This window comes from Thermobia domestica, chromosome 6, assembly GCF_964235325.1.
Source record: "Thermobia domestica chromosome 6, izTheDome1.hap1.1, whole genome shotgun sequence".
NCBI classification, from domain to species: Eukaryota; Metazoa; Arthropoda; class Insecta; order Zygentoma; family Lepismatidae; genus Thermobia; species Thermobia domestica.
In genome coordinates this window covers 181445244-181467436 of record NC_137459.1, presented here as the reverse complement: position 1 = coordinate 181467436, position 22193 = coordinate 181445244, and the positions used below count along the sequence as shown (strand labels likewise).

The 22193-nt window shown below is 36.3% G+C and overlaps 1 protein-coding gene across 1 annotated transcript in view; it reads right to left on the bottom strand.

Moving 5' to 3' along the window:
- LOC145688347 (polyglutamine-binding protein 1-like) overlaps window positions 1–14592 on the bottom strand; it is a 74510-nt gene extending 59918 nt beyond the window's left edge. Inside the window, exon 1 of the mRNA XM_081762488.1 lies at window positions 14257–14592. Within this exon, the coding sequence (XP_081618614.1) occupies window positions 14257–14329 (73 nt within the window). The 5' untranslated portion in view covers window positions 14330–14592. The remainder of the gene's footprint in view (window positions 1–14256) is intronic.
- Window positions 14593–22193: the final 7601 nt, after the last annotated feature.

Sequence of the window (22193 nt, the reverse complement as noted above, 5' to 3'; positions counted from 1 at the left end):
TACTGGCAGCAATTACAGCATTTCTAAAGAAGAAATTCAAGCTACTGAGAAGACGTTCTCTAAAATTGGTGAGCGGTTAGCATACGCGCCTTTGGCGCGGGAGACCCAAGTTCGATTTCCGGCGGGAGCCCATGTGGTTCGGATTTCACGTTAATCAGTAACGTTCATGTCTCATATATAGCCTCGTTGCTGAACGGGACGTTAAACTCAAAATTGGTGATAAGAGATCTTAGGCTCAATATTTCAAATTGCTTACAATCAACCAAACATGTAAATGTTATTTGTGTATTATATAACGATAGTTGGCTATTGTTCAGTGTTTCTTTAATTAAATCAAACAGCACTATATAGGCTGCGTAATAGGAACATATTGTTTTAAAATAACTTTATAAATTGTATTTAAGGAATAGTTTCTACTTGTTTTTTATTATTATTATTATTATTATTTCATAAGAATCATCAACCATTGTAGAGGAACATACTTAGCCATGCAAGTCGTATTGCTAGAAAATTAAATAATATGAGACTTGAATTGTTTTTTTTTTCTTCAACATATCAAAAAATACCCTCCTATTTTTTTATATGATAAACAGGAATACCAGAGCTACTTATTTTGAAAATTTGAGGTTGATGTTAGGTGGGCCTTTTACAGAAATAATTAAAAAATTTTGACATTATTTTTCTCTTTCATGGTGAAATTCATATGCTTACTGACACTGACACTCAATCCAGCATTTCAGGGCACTTCATCACTGTTGTAAAATTCTGTGACTAAATTAAAGATGTTTGTAGGAATAATATATCCTTTTTTTTTAAAACCAGGTTTGGCTAAAATACAATGCTCCTTTCTGATCTTGAAATGAAATGAAATCTTTTGAGTTTTACGTCTAACGATTAAGCCGGTTAGGCTAAAGGAGAACCTTTCTGATCTTCTGGGCTTTACGAATGAGATACTCGGTTGTTTGAAATGTTCTCCTTTCAACAGTTTTCATGGTCGTCCATGATTTTGGAACTAATAACAGAATCTGAGTCTTTTCAATAAGGTACTTGAAGTTTCAAATTTCTGGCACAATCCATTTATTCAGTCATTTTAGTCTTGACAATTATAAATATTTTCAACACGGAAAATTGGAAACAGTCATTGGAAATTTGGGGGTTTTGTGCAAAAAGTGCCTAAATCCGCCCTCAACTTACATTGTCATAATTTGTTTTTCCTGAAAATACCAGAAACCATCCTTCTAATTTTTTAATGTTAAAGAGAAACACCAGAGCTACTTATTTTGAAAATTTGAGATTGGTGTTAGGTGGGTCTTTTTCAGAAATACTTGAAAAATTTTGACATTTTTTTCTTTTTGATGGTGAAATTCATATGCTTAACCCCACTTGTGAAGTTCACTATTACAATGTTGAAATACTTCAAACTCTAAGATTGTTTTATTGAAAACCATTTTCAAATAGCTTCAATATCTCCAGAGATCTAACGGTTTCAGTACTTTAAGTCGAAGGTGGACTTAGGTGTTTTTGCACAAAACCCCCAAACTTCGAATGGCTCCTACAGCAGTTCCCTTTGAGGTAGAGTAGTAACATTTTACAGGTGTGCTATGTTTGAGTACCACAACACATGTACAAAATTTGAATAAAATTTAAAACATATGAGTCACATTTTGGTTTGAAATTTGGTGATTTCACATGGAATGACCCTACTAATTTTCAATAACTCAAGAGTTTCAATATCTTTCAGGAAAGACTCAAAATGAAAGCATCCGATCCTCCTTGAGCAAACAACATGTTAACGAGTGAGACATGATTTCTCCTGTTGAGCTTTCTCTTGTTTATGCGGGTAGTGTAGATGTTTTCGGGGTGCGATACCAGGGTTTGATTCCCAGCGGGAGCTTAAGTGGTTTGGATCCCACGTTAAACTCAAATAAACAATGAAGTTTCCACTCTTTGATTTTACTTATTTCATTTGAAAACAAAGCTCTCGAACAAGGTAACACGTACGTCAGCAAATATGCCAACTCATAAGTGGCTATCTTGAAGAAAGAAAGAAAAAAAAAAAAAACTGTTGCATGAAATGGTGTTCGACTTCTCTTGACAGTAAGTAGCTCTATTACCAGCGACAGGAGACGTTTCCTGTGTCTGTCAAAACAAGTCAACCCTCTAGTTCAGGGATTGAGCATTCGATCGCCTGCGGTACAACATGAAGACATAGGTTTGATGCTTCGCGAATGCAGTAATTGATTGTGTCTGTGTATTCTCTACAACAGCGTTTCCCAACCCTTATCAACTTACGGCACACTACGGGTGTTATTTGGATTTTCGCGGCACACTTATACATATTATTATTTGTAAATATAAAACACAGTGGTATATTTTCTGTGATTATTGATCTCCTTCTCACAGAGAAGAAAGCTCTATCACTGGTTTTTCCCCGTGGCAAATCATTATACTTATTTTTCATTCTAATTTTAAAATAGAAAACAATTGCAATGGAATATTGGACTCAGGTTTTTAAAAATACACTTTCTTTTTAAAAACTGTATCCAACCTTTTACTAAGAAGGAAGATCACTAAATAACGGAAGCACAAACAAATCTCTTTTACTTTTAAAACACAAATGTAGGTAATTTGTCGAGAGGATTGAATGCCGTATTTTTCAAGTTACGAAATAGTCTGCAACAATAAAGAAGCAATAATGCAACAATAACAATGATAACAGATACTTTTTCAACATTAGAAATGTACAGAACAGTAACTTGGTGTGAAACTTAAAATGATAGATTCATAGTAGAGGTTCATAGTACTGTACAGGTGAAATACAAATATACATTTTTCCCTAGGTTTTGCAATTTGATTGCTATAAAATTAATAATTTTGTTTCGATTCCTCGCGGCACACCAGCGGCCCATTCACGGCACACCAGTGTGCCGCGGCACACCGGTTGGGAAACGCTGCTCTACAACATTGTTCAACAGACATCGATTTTTAAGACACGAGCTCATTGAAATTGTTAACATATTTTTAAATGTCGAAAAAAATTATTGTGGGATTTTCTAAAAACATCACCTTATGAAAACGTTTACTCGGAGTATCAAATGTGGAATGCAAGGCTTTGTGTCCGTAATTAAATTGTTAGGGCTGTTGCCTTTTATTTGACAAACCAGAGTTTGACTTCTGGTGAGAGTATTTGTGATGCGGGTCTCAAGCTGAACTATAGATCAAAGTCTTACTTCTTAAAACGGGCATTAAACTCCATACAAACAAAACAAATGAAACATGTTTTTTTTCATAAGCTATAGCATATCCAAGTTCCAATATTTCTAGACGGAAGATAAACGGAAGGAAAGTGAGCGGCATCTCGGTACTCTTGTGGTACAATACCGACGCAAACACAGCTTCCATAAATGGTATTTCAGCCTCCCAATTGAGAGGCAAGCACATTGCCGTCAGTTGCACGTAAACTGAAGGGCTTGGTGGTTGAACAAGTTACGATATTTAACGTAAAATGTACTCACTGTAAATTGAGTTGAAAGTGAATTGTGTTGAATTTTTCTGCGTACCTTCTTGTTCTGTTGAAAGACAAGGTGAAACAAGTTGCACATGAGTGAGACTCATGTAACATCTGGAATGTTGGTAATAAGAGAAAACAAAGAAGTTACATAATTCATCCATTCAACAAATCCTTAAATAGTATCTCCCCACCAATTTATTACATTGTTTGATTCAAAATATATGCTGAACTATAGACAGGTCCTATAAGTACTTAATAGAGAAATAAAATCACAAATGTTCCAGTATTGTTTTGGTTTGGTAGTTAGCAAAACTAACAGCAAATATTAATCCAATGTTCTCGGGATTGCTGCCGGAGTGAGTGTTGCTGTGCTGAGCTTTCGTTACCATACAGCGGCAACATCTTCAGAGCTATGAAGATGTTGCGGCTGTATGGTAACGAAAGCTCAGCACAGCAACACTCACTCTGGCAGCAATCCCGAGAACATTGGATTAATAGTAGACGCTAGCAAAGCTTCAAGATCATATTAACAGCAAATATATTGTCCGATACACTCTGTCCATGCCAGGTACTTCAACTGTTTTCACACATCAGACATGGTAACTTGGTTCGGACATCTCATATTCTGTAATCGGGACTCATTAAAGGATTTGGCACATTAGAATTCAATGAGTGATACGGAAACGTCTCGTAACTGAACTTATAATGGCGTGAATGAACTCCATCCTACAACTGAGAATAAATTTCAGTATCTCGAAGAAGTATTTCAGGACTCATGAGGCCATGAACGATCTTCATTTATAACGGTACGGAGTTTATTTATATATTTTGAAACATTTAGTTCAATAATGTAAATAACAAAGTCACGTGGTTTTATACATAGAAATAAAAAACCTTTCTGGCATAACTGCTCGTTGCATTAACCATGGTAATTCGGTGTCCTGAGACATACAATTATATTCCACTTGTGCGGTAAACAGAGACATGATACGTTATATCTATAATTCATCTAGCCTCAAAATTTTATATTTTATGTAAGTGTTTGTTGCTTTCCGTGCAACTTGCAAGCTAAGCTTATACTGAAAATAAGTGCTTATTTGAGCTATGCTCAACGGTTACATTTCACGAAATGACGAAATTCAATTTTGAAATAAAAATACGAACTACTTAAAATCGCACCGTGCTCGGGCCGTACATAGAATCTACTGCTGGCTTTGGCAATCCTGAATGATTTCTTTCGACGTTATAGAGGCTATCACAAGGAAGCAAAAAGTTGTCATTACTAATTACATAGTCACAAATTAGCATTTCACTACTATTTGAATTGGAAACTTTACAGAGGAAAGTTGGAAAAGACATCCCAACTGTGTAGCAATGTGCAACCACAACAGCGACAATTTCTGATAAACATATAATAAAACCCATGTTTTTGTGACTTTTGACAACTCTTTCCTTGGCTAATAAAAACTACAGCTCGTGTGCCATAACTTACATTCTTCTATTTATGATGCCCAGCTATAGATATTTTACTAGGTGGAAAATAACATCATGTAGCTTTATGAATGATAGCAATATTTTGGACCGGTCAAAATATAGTTTCGGGGGTAAAATATCCCCCATTCGGATCTCTGGGAGGGGGATGGCTTGGGAAGGACTATTGGACGAGAAAGTCCACAGACAGAGAAAGGAAGACAAGAAAGAGCAAGAAGTTTAAGATAGGGGGGTGGAACGTACGTACTATGTTACAGAAGGAAAATTAGAAAATCTTAAAGAAATGAAACAAAATAATCTAGATTTGGCAGGAACTTGTGAAGTTAGATGGGAAAGTAATGGAGTGTTGAACAGCGAAGGATATAGAATGTTTTACTCAGGTAATGAAAAGGGTGGTTATAATGGTGTAGGAATAATTCTTGGAAAGCGCTTAAAGAAGAAGGTAGTGAAAGTAGAATATATTGATGATAGAGTTATGATGTTAATTAAGACTTAAAAGGAAAACGAAGGATCTAGTGGTGATACAGACATATGCACAACGACTTCGCATGCAACTGAAGAAGTAGAGGAAAATTATGAGAAAATAGAAGAAATTATAGATAGAGAAAAGAAGGGTGCATGCATAATTCTAATGGGAGATTTCAATGCAGTTGTGGGGAGAAAACAGGAAGGTAGTATCGTAGGCAAATATGGTTTAGGCAAAAGAAATGAAAGGGGAGAGGGACTTGTGAATTTCTGTAGACAGAATTCACTAGTAATTGGGAACACTTGGTTCAATCAGCACAAGAGAAGAAGATATACATGGAAATCACCAATAGACGGTGGAAAATATCAGAAAGACTATGTTATGATTCAGGACAGGTATCGGAATAGCTTAAAGAACGCGAAGAGCCTTCCCGGGGCTGATATTTTCTCTGATCATAATCTTGTAATGGCCGAAGTAGATATTCAACTGAAAAGTTGAAAAACGACGAAATAAGAAATCTTTTCGTTAAAAAATTCGAAGAAAAATGTTCAAACGAGGAACGGATAGGCGCAGGTAGTAACGCACGATGGGAACATATTAAACGTTGCTTACAGCAGGCTGCAGAAGAAGCAGTAGGTTACCGCGAGTACAAAACGGCTAAGAAATCATGGGTTACAGAGCAGATGTTGCAGAAAATGAGGGAGAGGAAAACGTGGAAACGGGTTGATACAGAAGAGGGCAGAAAGATGTACACGAAGTTAAATAATGAAGAAGCAGACAGAGCGAGGGAAGAGTTTTAGAAAAGAAAATGCGAGGATATAGAAGAATTAGAGTATGAGGAAATGTACAAGGAGGTGAAATCTATGGAATTTCGGAGGAAACAAGGAAGTATTACGATGGCAGTAGAAGATAAGAATGGGAAGGTAGTCAGCGAAAGACATGAGGTCATAGGAAGGTGGAAAGAATACGTTGAAGATTTATATGAGAGTAGGGATAGACCGTGTAGCCTAAATGTTGAAGTAGAAAATGAAGTAGACAAGGATGATAAAGGATTTAGTATTCTTCGGGATGAGTTTGAAAAGGCTATATCCGAGATTAGGAATGGAAAGGCTACCGGAATAGATAACATACCAATCGAATTCATTAAAAATATGGGAGAGAAGGGAAAGAAAGAATTGTTCCGACTATGCAATGAAATATCTGAAACAGGAGAGTGGCCAAAAGACTTTCGAAGACCATCATGACACCAATAGCTAAGAAATTGAACCCAAAAAGATATGAGGATTATAGAACTATTAGTCTCATATTTCATGCAGCTAAAATTCTGCTCCGAATACTGAACAGAAGGTTATATGGAAGAACAAATGAAGAAGTTGAGGAGAAGCAGTTCGGGTTCAGAAGTGGCAAGGGCACAAGAAATGCAATTGGATTATTAAGGGCAATCGGTGAAAGATTTATAGAAAAAGGGAAAGAGGTGTATGTTGTATTCATTGATCTAGAAAAGGCTTTTGACCTCGTAAATTGGGAATTGTTGGAGTCCTAACAAAGATAGAGCTGGAATGGAAAGATAGAAGACTCATAAGAAACTTATACATTAACCAACAAGTAAGTGTTAGGATAGCGGAAAAACTGACGGAAGAGAGTGCAGTTGGAAGGAGAGTTCGACATGGATGCTGCCTCTCGCCAACACTATTTAATGTCTATCTAGAAGAGATAGTGAAAAATAGCCTACATGATGATGACGGCATTTCGGTAGAATGATTAGATGCATAAGATTTGCAGACGATATGGAGCTTGTTGTAGAATCTGAAACGGAAATCCTGAGGATGGGCTTTGAAGAATATGGGATGAAAATAAATGTTAGAAAGACAAAAACCATGGTGATTGGAACAAAGAGGTTTGTGTCAAATATAAAACTGGGAGGGGAGCAAATAGAACAAGTGAATAGTTTTCGATATCTGGGTAGTATTTTTAGTAATGATATGAAGTGCGAGCGTGAAATAAAAGCAAGGATAGAAATAGCGAAAGAAGCCTTTAGGAGGAAGAAAAATGTTTTGTGAGGCCTTGAATAGAGAGTTGAGAAAAAGACTCATAAAATGCTTTGTGTGCAGTGTTGTACTGTATGGGGCGGAAACGTAGACATTACGCAAAAGTGATGAAAATCAACTGGAAGCTTTCGAAATGTGGGTGTGGACAAGAATGGAAAGAATTAGTTGGGTCGAGCGAAAAACGAATGAGTGTGTGTTTGAAATGGTGGGGGAGAAAAGACCGCTTTTAGATATTAAGAACAGGAAGAGAAACTGGTTGGGACATTGCCTAAGAAGAAATTGTATCATGAGGAACATACTAGAGGGTATGGTGGCGGGAAAGAGAGGGAGGGGGAGAACGAGACTACAATTAATGGATGATATAAAAACAGAAAGATCATACGTTAAGACGAAAAGGTTAGCGGAGGACCGTGGAGCATGGAAGCTTCTTAGCTGCGGCAAGTGATCTGCCAATAAAGGCAGAATACCTATGAGGATGATGACTAGAAACCTCACCCAAGAAAAGTATTTATATCTTAAAGGAAGAAAGACAAACTACTCACTATTAAATTACCAGAAGGAGCTTCTGTACTTCCAGATGATTCAAAATAATATTTTCCGAACTTTGGCGGTTAGGGAGTTTCAATAAATAAATAAATAAATAAATAAATAACCCTGTTTAATTGGTTTCAACATCATATAATAAGCAAATTGTTTCCACAAAACACCAACGGTTCTACTGTAATTATTTACGAAACTTTGTCCTTTTTTCCGTATATCCGTCAAAGTTACTTGTAAATTAGTTTCCAAACTGAGTAATTAAAAATCTAATTCACTAAATTCAAAAGGGAACCCTGTTGAAATGACAGAGTTACAAGGTTCTGTTGCTGCACCCAAATTTCAGAATAATTTTCAAACTTATTAATAAATTAGAATATTAGTCTTTATTGTCTTAAAACAGTCAAGCGTATAAGTCTATGCCCAACCAGGAGATGTATTATAAGAGCACAAGAGAGAAGAGGATAACGTAGAGGAATGGAATAATCAAGTATAGCAACGTGCAATTAATCATGGACTCACGAGTAGTGTATCTGCCAAACTATCGACTACTCCATCGATGATGATGTTTGCCTACCATTACTGTCTTTTATTAAGGCATGTTTTCCTATTTGCTCCTTAATCTCTCCATGCAGTTTACTGAGAATGGGATCACCAAAGTGTGACGTCACAGAGAATACATTGGAAATGTGTATCTTGAATCATGCATAAACTGGAAGTAATGATAGTAAAGAAAATAATACTACAATATTCGCAGAAAGAATGTAAATTTTTTGCCCGAACTCAACAATACAATTTTGTTTTCACTGTAATACACTACAATACAAAGTAGGCAAAAATCCACGTTAAAAAATGAGAAAACAGTTCCTTGGTATAAATAGATTCCATTTATTTATTTAGATTACATATGGATAGAAATAAGTTTGTTTGACCTTAACGTCCGCATGCAACAGCGAGGTTATGAAGGACGGGACCTACAATTTAAACTGGGATCGAACCACCACTCCGTTTGCACCAAAAGAAACTGTCCTCCACCTGGACTCGAAGCCGGGACTCACTGATTACAAAGTCGACTGGTCCATGGAGGACACTTGATAGAAGTACGATGCGCTGATCTTTGCTAGAAGTACGATGTGCGACTTGTGAATATTTTAAGGAGGACAAAATGATACAAAACTCCATAAGTGAAATCATCGCACAGTTATACACATTATTAAAATACATGAACAAAATACTAAAGAGTAAAGATCTAATTTAGTCCAACTTCGTTTGTAGACTTGAGTCTGAAATACAGCGACTTAAGTTGATCTGCATATCAATAAAAGTGAATAAACACGTGAGTTATTTCAGTTCACTCTGGCTCCAAGCCATTCATACACATGCATATCCAGAAAATACTGTATTTTGATTTCAATAAATCACTTACTTACATTCATGTTTCCTGGGTTTGTAGTGTATGAGAAAAGATCTTAATTTGAAAGAAATTAAAAATTTAGTATGTATATATCACCAAAGAAAATTAAAACTTAAAAGTCAAATTGATAAGCTACAGATGCCGTCAACAAATTTTGGATAATGTTATCAATATACTGTATACAAGCAGTAGACAACTTCAAACAGCTGTATATGAGACAGTATATTTGATCAGCTTTCTTCGCTTAGCGTGTAGCGATAAAATTTAAAGTTTTACCGATGTGAATTCCCTTCAGAGTCGTAACTGTATATAATTAAAGTAAACTCTGGTTTCCCATTTGCTTTGTTCAGGTTTAACATCCGTATGTAACAGTAAGGTTATAAAGGAAAGGACCTACTGCTTAAAGTGACATTCGAACCATTACTCGGTTTCCACCTGACAGAAATTTCGTTGCCCCGCCGAAAATTGAATCCAAGATCTATTGATTACAGGCAAAAGTTACATACAATTAACGTAGAAGGTTTGAGATATGAGAAACATCACCATAATGTTTAGATTATCGTGCCATTTTTCATTTTAATTAACACCAGCCAGCCTGCTACAACATTAATAATATAAATAAAGACACCAATATTCAAATTTCCTTTGGGACCAAAGATAAATCCCAAAATATTTCGTCACTAATTTTCACACCTAAAAGTACAGTATCTCCTGCCAAAGCAACATATAGGAGATACTTCTAAGTGGGGATTTTAATTCACAACTTCGCTCAGCTCGCACCTGCTCAGATATTTTGTAGGTGCTCCACTACTAAATTTTATATCATTCAAACTTACACACATACGCACAAGGCAAAATAAGTAACACTAAATACCCTAATATTAACCCTGCATTCTAATGTATCAACACTTGTAATACGTAATCGCATACTAAAACATAGTAAACAGGCAACAGTTAATTGTAAAATGTAGAATTATTATCATTTTACATATCTCTGAAGGGTTGACGAATCAGTATCCCATATCGTGATGGAGACAAACAAGGTCGTTACTGACATTCCTATTAAACCTGCAATCAATAAAGCATCATATATACTCATTCTCTGTTATATCTTAGCTTTCCTTTGTGTCCTTAGTAACGCTAGGCGCTTCTCATCGAATTTGATTTTTTTAACAGAAAACACCCTACAAGAAACTGGACAGTGTGCAAGGTAAGCGACAGTTATGATAGGTTTTCTGTCTCTACTTACATTTCATCCATAGGATTTAGAATGTGTGAAACACTTAAAAAAGTATATTACTAGGAAAATCGTAACATCACTAAAACTCATAGATAATGCAGACATTATACGAAAGCACCCGAAGAAACTCCATAGGCTAGAGTTTTGCGAACTTTAAAGGTACGAAGTTTTCTACCAGCAAATAAAGAAATATAATCAAACTTTACAAGACCAATCATGAATAAATATTTTCCTATCTGCGATCAATAAACTAAACTTGACACGAGAGCTTAAGAATGACTGACCATATGTGTACAGCTTTTATGTCTATGATGTGCAATCACCACATACGTCCATAGGGCTTTTAATCCTCTCTTCCAGCACCAGAGTTGACTACCTCTCAATGTAAGTGGAATCTCACTTGCCACACAATGCTTGTTATATATAAAAAGTCCCGATGACAATTGAATCCGGAATCTCGCAGGTTACGGTAATCATATGACCATACGAGAGATCTGTCTACAACCCACAGATGAAACGATATTATATGTGATTATTATTAAATAGTCTAGCGTCTCTTAGAAATTTAGTAAATCGCAATGGTCATAAGAAAACTCGACCAGTTTGACTGTGCTTCGGCGTCTCATTCCAACAGTGAGATTAGCAAAGGTTAGCCTACAGTTTAACAAGGGATCAAAGTCATATACTATCTCAACACCAATCGGATTCAAGTATGTCATGCCAACGCCAACGAGCTCCACTGCAGTTATATGGTTATCGTATGCGTCTTCGGCGCGGGAGACCCGGGCTCAATTCCAGGCAGGAACAGATGTACTTTGGATTCCACGTTAAGCTGTAATAAGAATGCTTTTATGTGGTCTGTATCTATGGGGATTAGAAGGAGCCTGGCTCTAAAATTTATTAAACTATTCGCGACTCCTATCGTAAGTATGTGATTTCCTGTATTGATTGCTTCTTATCTTGCTCATTTCATCTAACAGCACAACGAAAACTACTGTTTCTATATTTTCTTCGCAGACATTCTTTGAAAAAAATAAAATGTAAAACTATTACTTTCTTTTTCTCATCACATTTTTCCTGTCCTGATATTTTAGTAGTAAAAATGTAATTTTCACATCTGTTGTACGTTTACTTGTTTACTGAATTTTTACATTAAGTCGTTTTCCATTAACTTGTGTTCTACAAATTGCAAAAGTTCGTTCGGGTTGAGTCCAATTACGAAAATATATATTGATATATCACACCTGCACAGATTCTAGGCACTCGACAATGCGTGTTTTGATTTATTACACTCAGTTTGACTTTAGCACGTCAGCCTCATGATTAGTTTTATTGGGTGTTTGGTATGTACAGACAGGGGGACCGAGTGTAAGTGAGGGGGTGGGTCTGTATGGAGCACCACGTCACCGACGGTGAATAGGCGCGTAAACTAGGATATCGGTAAAAAAAAAAAAAAAAAAAAAAAATCCGTTGTGGTAAAGGACTTCAATTCGTACTCTGATAAATCATTTTCCATTTGCTCACTCTTTATTCACATCATCAACACGATGTCCACATTTGAATATGCAACTGTTCCTTTAATTGCCAAAGCCTTCCTCCGTTCCCCACACTTTTCGCTCAATTCCAATAATCCGTGCCGTTGCACAAAACATGTCCCGATGATATTAAAAATTACAAAACGCATACGAAAATAATTCTTTTCTGTACTAGGTTGCCAAACAAAGGATTATTTATATTCATGAAATATGACTTCGCTGAGCAGGAAACGCACTCTTAGGCCTACTTCCATAGAAAGTGTTTCTTACGAAAGGAGTTGAATGAATGGGGTCAGATTGACCTTAGAAAGGCTAAATATAAAGGAGGGGTTACAAACGGCATAAAACACGAATCATCTTAGAAACCCAAACCAACCTGTAGGAGGTGGATATTAAAAATCACGAACGCTAGTTAACCGTGTCAGAGTAGGAGTGCAGCACAGTGGCTCCAGAGGTAGCGAGAGGGTGCGTCCGTACGAGCAGGCGCGTCAGCGGTGGAGGGTATACGCATAACAAGGATAGTGGAAAGACATTTTATATATCACAACACACAAGCCTTGTAACACTTTTATGATCACTTGTATACTGCCTTCACACACCACTACTCTTCATCATGTCTTAATTATTGGGTTCATATTTTACCTTATTATACACGTAACAGGTAAAATTCCTAGGCGTATATAATTTTATCCCTTATACACTCCTACTGTACTGTAAAATCAAGTAACATTTTTTCCGTGCATTTTACAAACTTAAGCCCCTATATAATGAAAGCACCCAAAATTTTGTCGCATTTCACCACGTCTGGTTCAGATGCAACTGTTCTCTTAACTTTCGCTCTATATTGTTGTGTTTCCCATTATTAATGAAGCATACAGTCCTAGGTTAATAAAACAATGGGTTTGAAACGGCAAGGTTTTAGATTACTGGTCCCCCTTTTCACTGAGCAGTAATAAAGACAGAAAACAACGTTCCCTGCGGTCCTCTAACCCGCCTTCACTCGCTAACGCTCGCTCGGCAATACTGTGTAAATTAAACGTATAAACTTTAGTACGTAAATTTGGTATCTCGGGTCCGCTATTTGCGGTAGTTAAAACATTTATTTAGATAAATAAAGTGAAACGTACACCGGCATATGCTTTGTATATATAGCTTTGTTAAAAACCGAAAATGTGGCTGTTAGATCCTTGAACTTAGGTTGCAAGCAGAAGAAATGAAGTGGCTTGACTCCCATAATCGCATATAAAGCCTGTGACAAACATCTTGGCATTTCAGCTAAAAGAAGACGCAAACTCTGGCGCGACGTTGCCAAGTGGTAAAGGGGTTTAAGGCTAAGCAGACGAACTACAGCGCGATCAGGTGACAGGAAATAGACCTGGATGTGTGCAAAATAAACGTGGCAATACCGCTGGTCTCTCATTTGCTACCAGCATTTAAAGGGAACTTGGAGCGCCGCCCTCAAGTGCCAAGATGTTTGTCAAGCATCTTAGTAACGAAGTTAGACTAAATATGTACGACAATTGAGAGTACATCACGAGCTTAATAAAACCTAAATTGGTAGATTGGGCACATGTTTAGTTTGGGGGTGCCAGCTGTTTTGAGTAAAACACAATTTTAAAATTACTCTAATTTCAGTTTGTCTTCGGGTTAGGATAGGTATGAAGAAGGTATTCATACGTACTTACGTATGTTTCCGCTTTCAGTAGTTCCTATAGCTTATCTTACATTTTACTTCGTAGTTTACTTTTATTCCATTCGCCTCTCCAAATTACACACAAATCAATTACCCTTATGTAGCATCACCTCATTTCTCAGACTGTAAATTCTGTTTTTCACTTAATTCCGGTCCCCCACATCTAAACAAATCCCGTAGATTGATAGAGCCATAAAACAGATAAATGAATTCAAAAGAACAATTTGAGTTAAACACAAAAATGGCAAAATAATTATCCTTGCACTAAATTTACTAAAAATGTCACTAGTATTTAAAAACTCAAATATTAATTTTCTTTACCTGTTTCGCGAGTATCAGATTTAAGAATCCCACGTTTTGCCAATCGAGCAACAAGAGCAGCAGGCAGTGGCATATTCTCTAATTTCTTCAGGTCCGCCGTCAGAATAAACTAATTCCTTCCTTATGTGAATCTGGCCACACTTAAGTATATGTTAATTACTTATTAATTCAATATTGTTCAAATTCTTACTACTCTCAGAACACTTAGTTCTCTTGTTTTCACAGTGGCGATATATTATACACATACAAATGTCATTTCACACTAAGAAGGCTTGATTATATCCCAAGGAATACGAAGACGTAAAATTTAGCATTTAGAAAAACTCAAATGCTCCAAACAGATGTCCAATGAGCAACCGAAGCGGCATGTATTGTCTTGTCTTAAAACCATTATCGGTCAAATAGGTAGGTGCACCATCATTCATGTCATGTGAGCTAAAGTAAAGCAAAATTGTCTTTATGTGTACCTCACACGGATGTTTTGAGATTCAGGAACAAAATTGAATAGCATACAGGATACAATTGGGAAGAAAGGACACAATCGAGCAAAAGGTCAAAGGCAGGAAAAGATCAAAATCGGAAAAGAAGTGAAAGAGGGCTGAAAGCCAAGTTGAACAGGGCAAAAAGTTTGAGAACAATGGGAAGTGGAAAATGAAAAAAAAAAGAGTATTAAAAAGAAGGAGATGTATGTACGTTTAAATATAAAAGAAAGTGTAATTGTAGTGTAGGTGTATAGGAAATCCCACTCCTCTCTTCCTCACAGAGTACCGCCAGGCACGAGGCACTGGCAATAAACGACCACTGTCGAACTCCTCGAAGCGTTATGTTGGGGGAAATTAGTTTTCTTCTTCTTGTTCTTCTTCTTCTTAGGAACCTTATTGCATCAGCAAAGACCCAGCAAGCATATTTTTCTCCCTCGCGGCCCTAGCCATAAAAACTAAAGACACGTTACTGATCGGTCGCAGTTTGCGATATATATAGTTTATTATAGTAATAGAAGAAAACTGACACTTTGTTGAAATTGGAGAAGAAGAAAATGGAAGAGGCAGCTTCGGTTAAATTTATATCATGGGGGTCATGGTGGAACAAAACGATCACTACGGGGCTTCTAACAAATTCCTACTTCTACTCCTACTACTTCTAGTCCTACTCCTACTCCAAATACTACTACTACTACTGCTGCTGCTACTACTAATTATACTATGGATTCGTATAGAAAAACTGCACGCGTAACGTAAATAAATCACCTTTTTAGCGTTATTCTTCACTTTATCACTACACATAGCAGTCCAAATTTTATACACTTTATCAGTATACACAGCAGTCCAGCGTTTTACAACACTTTATCATAGCAGTCCAAAGTTTTACGGCATTTTTTCACTACAAAGTACAAACGGCAGTTCGTAATTTACATTTGATTTGTACACACAGCAGTTCAAACCACAACACGCAACAGTCAGAAGATGAAATATTGGCAGATTTCGAATAAAAAGATAAATTGTTCCGCGTATTTTAATTGAATACATTCTTAAAGTTTGTCGACACGAGGTATTGTTCATCCTGATTGTACATGATAACAAGGTATTTTTTGAGGTTTTCAGCCGGTTGAGGTTTCATGTCTTCGATCTGGTAATGCACGTTTGTAAAATAGAGAACGATCGTTCTACTTCCACGGATGTAACCGGAGCATATTTGAAGCAAGTAAGGACATGTGGATCAAATTCATTGAGCATATGTTCGTCTTTCAACACTTGTCAAATTGTTTTTAGTTTATCCAAGTCCTTATTAGCTGCAATAACTCTCTCACATTTCTCACGAACTACCTGGCCCTTGGCACCGGGCACATAGCAAATTTTGTACACTACAGATTGAAAATGTTCCAGAGAGTTGCTCAAGATGAAATGAAATGAATTGTTTGAGTTTTACGTCCCATTGTTATGCCGGTTAGGCTAAAGGAGACGGTGATGATGAGTAATGAATGAAGTGGTGGAATGAAGAATGTGGGAGGAAACGGGAGAACCTCGAGAAAACCCACGGGAACGGTGATAGTTCACCACAAAGTTCACTTGGCGGGGGCTGGGATCGAACCCGGGATTTCAAGCACCACAGCTGAACGCTATACCACTGAGCCACCGCGGTCCAATGCCTGGCAAAATTGAATACTGGGTAGCAATGAAAGCTAAATCATTTCACACATCATTGTTCAACAGTTGTTGTGTTATGAGAATTGACGAGGCATCTCTTCATACAGACAATTTACTACTTCCTTTACGGTCTGAAAGTTGCTTGCGTAATATACAGCTGCAGTAGTATGCCCCGAAGTATATTGCGCCGAGTCAAAGGTCAAAGGTCATAGGTCAAAGGTCAATGACCTTGGCCTGGGGTCAATGACCTAAGGGTACCTAGGACCACCCCCTCTAAATTTTGGCAGGGGTACCTTGGCCCACCCCCTAAATTTTGGCAGGGGTACATAGGACCACCCTCCTTAAATTTGGGAAATTGCCAAATCTAAAAATTTGGTATGGTAGCCTAGGACGATGGTATGTACCTCTGGTAGTGTTGGAGGTCTCTCGTTACCTTTCATGGGTAAAAAATTGCCAAAAATTTAAATTTCGGAGGTTTTTGACATAATTTATCCCCTTTGATGAGGTGTTATTACCTTATATAGTTATATGGGCGTATACAGGGGTCCATTAGCTTTCATAAGATATGGGTATATTGATGCACCCCTTTAAAATTTTGGGAGGGGTACCTTGACCCACCACCTAAATTTTGGAAATTGTAAAATTTAAATATTTGCTATCATAGTACTGGACCCTAATATGTATAATGATAAATTTGGGTGGTCCACCTCGTTCTCTTTTACGGGTACAAAATTGCCAAAATATAAACGAAAGCAATACGTTGTACCACGTGTTTGGTTTTCGACCTAATTTATCTCCTTGGATGAGGTCCTATTACCTTATATGGTTATATGGTCATGTATAGGTGTTCATTTCCTATCATAAGACATGGGTATATTGGTGCACTCCTTTAAATTTTTGGGAGGGGTACCTTGGCCCACTCCTTCAAATTTGGAAATTTTCCAATTTAAGCATTCGGTATCATAGTACAGGGCCTCAACATTTATCTGGATAAATTTGGGTGATCCATCTAATTCCCTTTCATGGGTAAAAAATTGCCAAGTATAAAAATAAGCTATATGTTGTACCACGTGTTTGGCTTTTGGCCTAATTTATCGCCTTTGATGAGATCCTATTAGCGTATATGGTTATATGGTCATGTATAAGGGTTAATTTCCTATCATAGGACATGGGTACATTGATGCAACACTTTAAAAATTTGGGAGTGGTACCTTGGCACATCCACTCAATTTTAGAAATTGTTTAATATAAGCATTTGGTATCATATTACAGGACTTCAATATGTACCACTATAAATTTGGATGGTCCACCTCGTTCCCTTTCACTGGTAAAGTACTACCAAAAAATCAAATTTTGGAGGTTATTAACCCATTTTATTTCATTTGATGAGGTCTTATTATCTTATATGATTATATGCGCATGTATAGGAGTCTATTTTATTTCTTAAGATATAGATGCATTGGTGCATTCGTTGGAAAATTGGAAGTAGTACATTGGCCTCTACCTTAAATTTTGGAAATTGTCAAATTTAAACATTTAATATAGTACTATAGGAGCCTAATATGTATTAGTATAAATTTGAGTGGTCCATTTGTTCCCTTTTATGGATAAAAAATGTTAAAAATGCAAATTTTGGAGATTATTGAACCCTTTGATGCGGTTTTATTACCTTATATGAATATATGAATGTGTTCAGGGGCCTATTTTATTTCTTAAGATATAGATTCGTCGATGCTTCCATCTTAAAATTTGGCAGAGGTACATTGGCTCACCCTCAAAGTTAGGAAATTGCCCAATTTGGTATAATAATATAGGTTCTTATAAATTTCGTTTCCTTTCAGGGGTAAAAAATTGTCAAAAATGTAAATGAGTCTTTTGATAAGGATGAATGTGTACAGAGATTTATCACCTTTATATTTTTATGTTCCCTTTAAATTTTGTTGGGGTACATAGAACCATTCCTTAAATTTGGGAATTATCAAATAAAAAGTTGGTGTTTCTCTTATGACCAGCTATTCAAATTTTAAGGCTATTGACCTATTTTATCTTTTTGATATGGTTTTATCATTGAATGAGTACAGGATTTATTACTTTTTCATAAGACACAGGTGTATTTTTGTACCAATCTTAAATTTTGGGAGGAGTACACTTCTTATTGTCAAATTAATAATTGTTCTTAGAATTGGGTGAATCATTGTCAAATATTAGTATGATCACGTGATCTGTTATTGACCTATGATGGGATTAGGAGTCCAGGACATTGGTACTCCCATGCGCAAAAAAAAAAAAAATTGCGCGTATACTGTAACTCACGATTTTCCGCATTTATTCCTTTTTCCTTACGTTTATGGGTAAAATTGAGTTATTAGTATGTGGAGATAATAGAGAGCAATCCATCTAAGGAGATATTTCCAAAAAATATAATAAAATAATAAAAATATAAACAAAAAACAAAATTATGCTCGGTTTTGGGTATACTGGCAACGATGATTTCTAGGGATTTTTTCAGTAGCACAGCACGATTGCGGAGGGAATTCAGTAGGGGAGTCGAGGAGATGGATCAAGAAACTGGATACTGGACTAAAATGTTGCATTTATTGGTTAAAACCTAGTGTGTAGATTGCCTGCCAAATATAAATTAGCTTCTGTAACTAAGATGTCGTACGAAAATATAGAATTAAACAGAAAAACTCTTATGTTAAGGTTCGAAGCGATACGCACCATGGTTATGAAGATTATTTCTTAAGAAAAAAAGAACAAACACAACGTAGCCTCTGTGGTTAGGTGGATAGAGTGGCGGACTCGTAGATATTTTATTACTTTGACACCACATCGAATCCCATCCTATCCCTTTTTTTTTTTACAAAACATTATAATTTTCATATTAATAAGAACCGAAGCAATATACTAAGGACAACTTATTGATATCCAGGATTACAGTATTATTGGTAATAGCTATTGTTTTCAGTTCATGTTGTATAGCTTCTCTCACCCTGTTTTCTTGGGAAAATAACAATTTTGTCTCCAACAAAATGTAAAGGATATATACGGACAGAAAAAGACATCTTAGTATCAAACGTGATTTATCGTGATGAAATGGACTAGTTTGCCAATATTTAAAAAAAAACTAAAGTAAATTACTGAAGTTGACTTTCCTTTAGCTTTTAGCTAAAAAAATATTTTTTTCTTTATAAGACTATACTTTATGAGGCAAGGTGTGTGATCATATCCACAAATTTATCTAGGGAGTGAAAGATAATCGTTTATACAAACATTTTACAGATTTAGGTGCGTGAAACACCAATACACCATGGTCTCGCTTATCCGACCATCCTTTGTTACACATACCGTATGATCCGATATATCATTGCAGAAAGTACCAATCGGCAAGAAGAACTGCAAGTTGTGGTCTTAATCTATTTTTCATGCTTTGGAGTATACCGCCTAGCGCGCCCGTCTACACGTTGGCTCATACATCTATCATTCAGTGCAGACACGTATCCAGGTTTTCTATTCGGAGGGGGCCCAACACGAATCCTCGTAAGCACGTAATTCTAATGTTTTAAAAATATCAATATCAATAATAATAATAATAATAATAATAATAATAATAATAATAATAATAATAATAATAATAATAATAATAATAATGCAACAGTTCTGTATTTCTCTTAAACTTTTTCCTACTTTTCATTTATAAACCGGTTTACTTTGGAAACTGCATTATAGCACAAACAAAATGAAACATATTTTCGAGAGAAATGTAACTAAAGAAAACTGTCTGCTACGTATATCACATAACAAAAATAGCAAGAAGACATTGAGCATTGAGTGTATCATTCTAATATACTAAAGTTAAAAACAGAACGGAAACAAAATGTTAATCCTATTTAATTCCTGTTCTTTAATTCCAAATGGTATAATGGCATTATGGTATGTTCTTAGAATTATAACAAGACAGCACATTGCCCAAAGTTTGGACACTGACTATTAGTAAACTGATATAAAAGAATCTCAAAAGGGTAAAAGCATGTTTATTAAAAAGTGCTTGAGTTTCGGAGGGGGACAGCCCTCAGGCCCTCACGCTGGATACGTCCCTGATTCAGTGCAGTGCAGTTATTTGTTATAAAACATTATTATTAGATGTGTAATATGTAAAATTATATCATAAATTTTACTTTTAACAGGTCTTTTCTTAACACATCCATATTATCCAGCGTTCTGCCTGCCTGTTTATTTCGGATAAGCGAAATTCTACTGTATTTCCAAAGCTAGCATATACATGAACTAGAATTGTATTGTCCTAGAACAGACAATAGTGTGAAATGCTTATATTAAAAGGCTGGAATAAAAAAATAAATACTGTTTTGGTAGCGTGAGAACAAATGAAAAACAATTCAATATATTTCCTAGGTATTAGATTATCATCTTATTGTGTCGATATGTATTCTTTTTTTAAACATAGTTTTAAAAGTCATACCATTCTCAATATTCCTAAGGAAATCGAAAGAAAAACTCCTATGTGCCTCTTGTGGCAAAGCGGCTTAAGTGCGTGGTCTGAAACGTTAAGGTATTGATAGAGTACCCGTACTTCAAAAATGCAAATCCTGGACGCTACTAAATTACGAGAATCTTTGAAATGCTTAAAATTGAAAGAAGTGTTGAATACTAATTTACTTTTCTCCATTAGATAGAGTTGTTCAAACATTACGTTATCACATTTTTATTCCTTTCACTAGACCTTCTTCCAAGGGCGCCGATTTCTCTGTATTTTTTTTTCTGGGAGGGCATTCAAATGCAGATGATATATATTAGGATTTTAAGGCAAATTGCATTCAAATTATGCCAAATATTGTATATTCATAAATACAAAGGGGGCCTACATGAGCTTTGGGGGGCCCGGCCCCCTAGGATCGGCGCCCTTGCCTTCTTCCTAGTTAAGCAAACGTAAGCAGATGATTTACTCCCTTCCCCTGGTAAGCAAAATTGTTTTTGTTTCTCAAGATTTGTTGTGTTTCGTGAAATAACAGCAGGAATTTCCAGATTACTTAACCATCTAAATGAATGTTTTCACTTAGAGCCATCCCGTCGATTCGCTTTGCCTAGGACTAAAATAAATTAAGGGTCAATAATGAAAGAGACATGTGGATCGAAGATCTTTCTTTGTTCGAATTTTGATTTTTTTAAATCCATGATGGGAAATTATATTATGTGTACAATTTTCGAAATTAATAGTATACAATCGTAAAAATATCTTACAAAACGATGGTTTATTGGAAAATACTTTGACTCAAAGAATAAATTACAAGTAATAAACTTGTTACTTTTCCTGAAGAGTCTAAGTCTTGAATGAGACAGAGGCTCTTCAGCGTAGTGCTTGGAAAGATTGCCTCACTTGTTCTACCTTCCCGTGACGCAGCCTTGATTCGACTTGATCCTAAACGGATTATTCAGAAGTCGAAGTCGGAAGATGTTTCCCATTTTTCCCAAACACTCTTGGTCGATTACAATCTGCCTCACTTGTGAGGGGACAACCCCATGCCGTAAGCGTCGGTGGACTACCGATAGGCAACTAGCGACATGTCCCCAAAAATTGGTGGTCCCGCAGCCAAAAATTGGTTCCACTTCCGCTTTGAAAATTATACCACCACTGGCAGAGAAGCGACGGAACGCCAACGAACCACAAAATTGTTCCCCTAAAATACGTTAAATCGTCTTTGCATTAAGGTGAGTCTACAAACATTTTTAAAAAAAGTAAAAATAAAGTGCCCTGAGCTGGGCGTGAACCACCAA